Source organism: Struthio camelus, chromosome 5, assembly GCF_040807025.1.
Source record: "Struthio camelus isolate bStrCam1 chromosome 5, bStrCam1.hap1, whole genome shotgun sequence".
Taxonomy (NCBI): Eukaryota; Metazoa; Chordata; class Aves; order Struthioniformes; family Struthionidae; genus Struthio; species Struthio camelus.
In genome coordinates, this window is record NC_090946.1 from 4,709,230 (window position 1) to 4,716,115 (window position 6,886).

Below are 6,886 nucleotides of genomic sequence, written 5' to 3' on the forward strand. Positions count from 1 at the left end.
CCTGGAAGGCCGATAAGTGCAGGTAGGAACACAAGCATCCTGTTGCTCCGTTCCTTTTCATTTCGCTGCTCAAGCGTCAGCGCTAAACAGGACGGAGGGCAAATGCATTCAGAGCCGCAGCTGCAAGAGGTCTTTCAGTGACTGACGCCCTGCGAATGAAACGGTCTTAGTCATCTTCGCTGAAATAATTTGCAAGCCAGCATGCTATTTAAACTCTGGTCTGCTTACCCAGGTCACCAGGAGCCACGGCAAACTCGAATTTCCAGTTTGTTTTAATGAAAAGGTAAGTCCGCTAACGGGAGCCCCTCCAGCAACCCCCAAGTCCGCGCAGATCTGAACACAGCCAGAGCAGCTCAGCATTAATACTTTTGATTCGCTTCAGCCTGAGAGAAGGATCTCTGTGATGTGCAAAAGGGCTGGCTTGATTCCTGTCTCCTTAAGAGAATTTTCTAACGAAAAGCTGAATATTTGTTATTGAGACTAATGATCCAATTTGCTTATTGGCTGTCAGTGTCCTTCCAGATTTCCTTTTGCAAACCAGGGCAGGGCATGAGGACCAGCTATTCTAAAGGTACATTACTTGTAGTGCATTACTTCTGTGTGCTTGGAGAGGTGTAGCTGTTATGCATGTGTGGCCATGAAGTAGAAAACCATGATCCCTCTCAGTAAATTACAGGGGTTAGTTAACTAACGCTGCTTTCACTGTCCACTGGAGGTAAGAAGAGAACTGTTCAGGTCCTGGTGGGGTGGACAGAGAGCTACATTTGACAGCATAGGGTCAGAAAGGGGTGTCCTGGAGTGTAAGTCTTCATTCCCTTATGCCTTGTGCCAGAATATATTTGGCATCTCCCTTGTACTGGTATAAGTAGTTTTGTGAATATATCCAGGAGCAGCAAAGTACTCCCTGTTGCTCCTGTTGCTACAAGGAAAGGTAGCAGAAAAACCATGCGGGGAAGGAAAAGAGCAAGCTTCACAGGCAATTAGGTAGAGCGATCTGGAAAGGTGAAAAGGGAGGACACTGAGTATAGCATGAGCCGGAGTGACCTGAAATCCTCCCAGCTGGAGCTGTCTGTTAGCCCGGCAGCTGAGTGTGCTGCTGTGAAATCAATGCACAAAGTGCAGGGCACAGGAGGGCTGAGCTGCGCGGGGTGGAAAGGATAGCGGGGGAAGGTGTTCAATAGGGTCGGCCTGCCAGGGCCATCGGGAGGGAGGGCTGACAAGTCAGCTGCAGTGGGTCTGGGGCAGGATGGGCGAGATGAGAGAGGAGTGGAGAGAGCAGTCAGAAACCTGTTTTCTGCCCAGCTGGAAACGGTAGCAGGATCTCTGCCCTGGGAGGCTGGCTGGGTGGCTGGAGAGCTGCGGCAGGGTGGAGAGGTGCTCTGGGATGAAGGAGGAAGCATGGGGTAGGGCATAGGGTTGGCAAGTGAAAAGCTAAAAGCAAAAATGCGGGAGTGCCTTTTTCTGCCGTATGTCAGAAGAGCCCAGAGATTACTTTCCATTAGGTATCCCGAGCCGCTGGAGGTGACCTGCAGCTCCAAACTGGCAGCTTCCCATGGATTCACAAACCAACAAACCAGATGATTAACTATTTCTTAGCCAAGTTTCAAGTTTTCTCCATACCAACGCTCAGCTCTACGTCTGCCACTAAGGATATTCCTTTTTTTTTTTTTTTTTTTTTTGATGTAACCTCTTTTAAGTCAGCCAGTGTGTCACTTGAGGCAACACAGGACTCTGAGACCCCTTTGTCCACCCTCCCTCCTACCCTTGGGTGATGCATGGATGTTGCCCCCTTCCTCCCTCAGTCCTCTGTCCTGGCTCTGGCAGGGCTGGGAGCTGGGAAGCCTAGTGACGTGGCCAGCCATACTCCAAGGACCGAGGAGGACGACACTAGCACCCTGTTCAGTCAGGGAGACTTTCCTGAGCTTCCCAAGTGTTGCTGTGACCACCTCTAGGCTCTTCACACAGGTGAGGGCCTGCAGCACCATCTCCGAGCATGAGCCACACAAGTCCAAAGAGCCAAGAGGTGGCAGTACTGGTGCTCTCATGACACCTCTGTTCCCACATCCTGTCAGGCCAGAAGGATGAGGGTGCACTTGGGGTTTGACCTGGCTGTCAGGACAGCCCTACTGCAGGCCAGTGGAGATATCTAATGGACAGTAATCTCTGGACTATTCTGACATATGGCAGAAAACCATAGCCAGCCCCAAATTGGGGCCACCTAAAGACAGCTTAGTATCACCTTTGCTAGCCCAGGCTAGTATTTGGCAACCAAAGGGGACCTATGCCCTGGAGACAGGTTCCTCTGCGCAAAAGTAAAAACAAAGCACGTTTCTTTCCTCTCCAGGTCTAACAAACTCATCTCTGTTTGACTTTAAGGCATGGAGAAGCAGCATCTGTTACAGGAGAGACCTAGCATGGCTTACAGTCAGCTCCCAAATGATTCCTGGCAGAACAGCTCAGCCCCTCTGTTCACTGGCCTGGACCTCCTCTTGGAGCTGAAACCGCTCTTCATCCCTCTCTATGCCACCTTGGTGACAGTGGCGTGCACAGGGAACCTCTTCCTCATCCTTCTCATTGCTCTCTCCAAGAAGCTGCACTGCACCACTAATTTCCTGATAGGGAACCTGGCTGCAGCTGACTTCATCATGTGCCTCGCATGTGTCCCACTGACCGTGTCCTACGCCTTCGAGATCCGGGGCTGGCTCTTTGGGATGTTCATGTGCTACTTTGTCACCTTGATGCAGGCTGCCACTGTGTTTGTGTCAGTGCTCTCTCTCACTGCTATTGCAGTGGACCGGTATGTTGTTGTTGCTTACCCTATTCGCAGAAGGATAAGCTGCAAATCCTGCATCTGCATGGTGACCTTCATTTGGTTGCTCTCTATTATGGCCTCCATTCCCACTTCGTTGCACACCCACTACTTGGATCTCAACAAGATTGGCCATGACATGATCATCTGTGAAGAGTTTTGGAAGCATGAAGAGAGAGAGAGGCTGCTGTACTCATGCTTGATGCTCCTCTTGTCCTATATGCTCCCACTTCTGGCAGTATCGGTCTCTTTCTGTGCCATTTCTTACCACCTCAGGAAGAGGAATATCCCAGGTGCTGCCTACCCCTGCCACGACAGATGGATGAAGACAAAGCAGAAGACCTTCCGGGTGCTCACCATATCAGTGGTGTGCTTTGCTATCTGCTGGCTACCTCTGCAAGTTGTAAACTTCATCAGAGACATAGATGAGGAATTCACCATCCTGGACAAGAGGTACGTGAACGTCATCCAAGTCTCGTGTCACTTGTTTGCCATGAGTTCTGCCTGCTACAACCCCTTCATATATGCCTCCCTCCATGACAAATTCCGATTCCACCTTAGCAACTACTTTTACCGCAAGAAGAAGAGCTCTAACATTATGTCTTGCAAGGCATCTCGATTCAACACCTGCTCCACCCTGGCAGATGCTCCTACTGGGTTCTCAGAGAAGATAGCTTTGCAAACAAGAGTATCTTAATTGAAATACCCAAGAAGATCAGTTTTGCTCTTGGACCTGATGTGCACCTCTGCTTTAGGCGGGTCATAGAAGCCCATTACTCAAGCCTGGTGACACTGATATGTTGCTATTCCCCAAAAGAGGACTCTTGTGCCTGAGAACTGAGAAATGTGAGATTTGTGTCTTTTTAAAGAGCAGCTCTTCTGAGCAACTCAAGTATACTTTGTTCTTTCTGAAAAACAAACAAGTGCAACAACAAACAGCAATTGCACAAATGCAGATTCTGAGCCAGCTTTACTTGCTCTCCTTCTATATATAGAAATGCTGAAGGAATGGTAGGTGCTTCTAATAGACTTAGTTCAAGGCATAAATAAAAAGAAGTGAGTGTCCATGAAACAACAGTAGCTTGCCCTATTGAAACAAAACAACGAATGTATATCTGGATTAATGACCAAACACTTAACTATTCTGATATATTTCTTTACAAGCCTCAGTGTTTAGAAATGGCCTACCTATCTACATGGTCAGAGTTCTGCCTCAGTTTTTGTGCTTGCTCAGTAGTGCTAACTGAAGCATGAGAGAGAAAAATGGCATTTTTATCACTCACTTACAAACTCTAAAAATTGTTCAGTTTTGCATGCCTCAAGGGTACAATCAAGCAGTAGGGACTAACAATCTGAACCATACACACCAGAGAGATGATACATGCATGCACAAAGATCCCTTTCTCAGAACTTTCAAGGCCACTTTTGTGGTTCTCTGATAATTTCGCAAATTTGGCAAACCTCTTAATCATGCAGCTTTCTAATACAGCTGCTGGACTAGTATTTGAAGGCAAAGCGTTGCTGTACAAAGCAAGTGTTTCCCTCAGGTAGGAGACTGCAATGATGTGATGACAAGCACCTTTGACATCATATGACTCCCACACGTGTGGGAACAGAGATCACATGCTCTCCCAGCATGTAGGGAGCTGGGTGAATGATGAGGAACACCAGCAAGCTGAAAATCTGCAGAAAACCTTTGGATGGGTGTGAGCCCAAATGTGTTTCTGGTTGGAGGTAAGTCCAAAAGGAGCAAAATGCCGAGGAGAAATGCCTAAGCCACATCCTTGCAAGCACTGGGTCATGCAGTGAGGAACATATGCCAGGTGCCGGGGCAGAGAAAGCGTGGGCTTGCTGAGACAAGCAAGTGTCCCATCAAGCTTTTATAGAGGGCATCCAGATTTCCTATCACAACTGGGTAGAAGTAGGTGGCCAGTGCTATTTCTGGAGCACAGGAAGACTTCTCCCCACAGCTTATTTAGGAGGTGGGTCCATTCTAGGCAAGACAAACACACATTAGGTGCGTTTAAGTCTTTTGAGTGTATGGATTCATTTTGTAGGATAAAGATTGTTCCTAAGCAACAGATAGCGTATTCTGCCTTCTGTAAGAACACCAGCTCTCACAGGTAACAGTTAAATTGCTGTGTATGTGTGTGTTTTTGTTTTTTTTTTAAATTGCAATTCACTGGTAAAGGACAATATACATTCAGCAATGTGCATTCTTCTCTTGGAGACTGTGTGGGGGCATGTAGCAGATTTCTCCTTTTGAGTGGCATAGGGGGACTTTCACAATCTACTTAACTTTCTGAAGAAGCCGTTTGTGTAACGAGACCGGAAGGTCCCAATTTCCCCGGCTTTTAGTGTGTGATGGCAAGCATGTAGGACATCCAAATAATGGAGAAGCATCCAGGACTCATTATTGAAATTCTTGCAGTTCCTCATAGCAAAGTAGTCCTCAAGGCGGAGGTGACACATTAAAGTGGGCATCTTATGTTGTTGTTTTCCTGAGGAAGAAATCTCAACCTCTGCTCTGAGAACAATTTAAGATCACCAGACAAAGTTCAAACTCCTTGGGCCGAGGTGGCAGTTCTGGCAACGGACTGTTCTAACCCAGAAATGACTGGCTAAAAGCTGGATTTGCTGGTCGGACCCAGCTTAGTTTCTCTAGGCACCTCGTGTATTTGCTGTCCATCAGCCTGGTGTTTAAGTGACACACCGTCTGCCCAGCTTAGGTTTAACCTTTCAGTTTCTCACAAGAAACCCTTTGGGGACAGCAGTGGGTCCCGCAGGCACCAGCTTTACCCTCAGCCCCGAGTTTCAGGGTCATGACTGGTGCCAGGTCACCCATAGCAATGCCTTTAGTTCATCATTCTCTACAGCACTCCGTATGACTGAGCTGTGTATCCATCACAGCTCTTCACAACAGGGGAAAGGACATGAAAGACTCCAGATTGCATTTCTTCGCTGCCGGATGAAAGCTCTCCACCATGTTGGACATCACTCATGTCACTCTGCTTTTAGAGAGCAGCTTGGCATCCTCCAGCGCAAACACAGCTGGTTGGGCCATAACAGTCTCAGCAGGTTCCCTAATCTGTTCTCGTTATGCCCAGGGATGAACTGCTGCATGCTTATGTTCCTACTGAGACCTTTGTGCATCCTAACGGTGCTCCTATAAGGACTTATTATTGTCTGTGGCATGACCAGCTGAGACTGGGCCCTACTAAATGCAAAGTAATGTGGACGCTTGTGATCTGTTCTGCACCTATAAAGCAGTTAATTCTGTTCGCTTTTCACAGCTGTCTAGTTATCATGCAGAATTGTGCTCAGGGGAAGAGGCTGGCTCATTTGTCCTGAAGGAGCAAAGGAAAGCAAACCAGAAGAGTGATGCTTGTCCTTTCCTCCAATAAAGGTTTGAAAAACTCAGACTGTGTGCTTGAATTGATTCAGCTCTAAAAAATAAGGCCTAATTTTGATGTCCTTGAGTGCAACTTAATCTCATTCCAGGAAAACAATAAATTTAGGCGTATTTATCTGTGTTGCTGTGACAGCACTAGTGACAGCAGCCACTTGGGGGTCAATCTGAGCTCAGAGATGGAGAAATTAGACTGGCTGATGTGTTAGGATGGCTCTGCAGAGAAACAGCTCTGGCTAAAGAGAAAAAGTTGGGTGTGCAACTTTTAGTGAGGTAATGAATCAAGATTTGCTTCAATTGACTTTGCATTTCTCACTGCAGTGCTATAAATGCTCTGTGTCTGTCTGCCTGAAATTTGCAATAGAAAAGAGTTGATCTTTGGGAAAGAAGGAAGGCAGAGCATGATATCCCCCTGGCACAATGGGTGCTCAGCTGTCGTTCAATCCTTGGCCATCAGAAACATTTTGGGACCCTTTTTATGTATTACTGGACTGTGCGCTCTCCAGCATCTAATTGTCTGCTAGCTCATCGTGGTGTTAGTGCCCGCTTCTGCTAACAGTGCTGTGCGTGCTCACACAAGTTTGACTTGCACCACCAGCACAAGACATTTCCTTCCAGCTCATTCATTAGGTGCCTCTCGGTCTTCCTAACATTTGCTGTAAAATCCG

General features: G+C 47.4%; 1 protein-coding gene across 1 annotated transcript; it reads left to right on the forward strand.

The window, feature by feature from the left end:
• The first annotated feature begins 232 nt into the window (after positions 1-232).
• On the forward strand, positions 233-6,228 carry LOC104141495 (prolactin-releasing peptide receptor-like). The gene is made up of 2 exons (XM_068944298.1): positions 233-283; positions 2,377-6,228. The coding sequence occupies exon 2, from the start codon at positions 2,379-2,381 to the stop codon at positions 3,504-3,506; it is 1,128 nt and encodes a 375-aa protein (XP_068800399.1). The 5' UTR covers positions 233-283; positions 2,377-2,378; the 3' UTR covers positions 3,507-6,228.
• Positions 6,229-6,886: the final 658 nt, after the last annotated feature.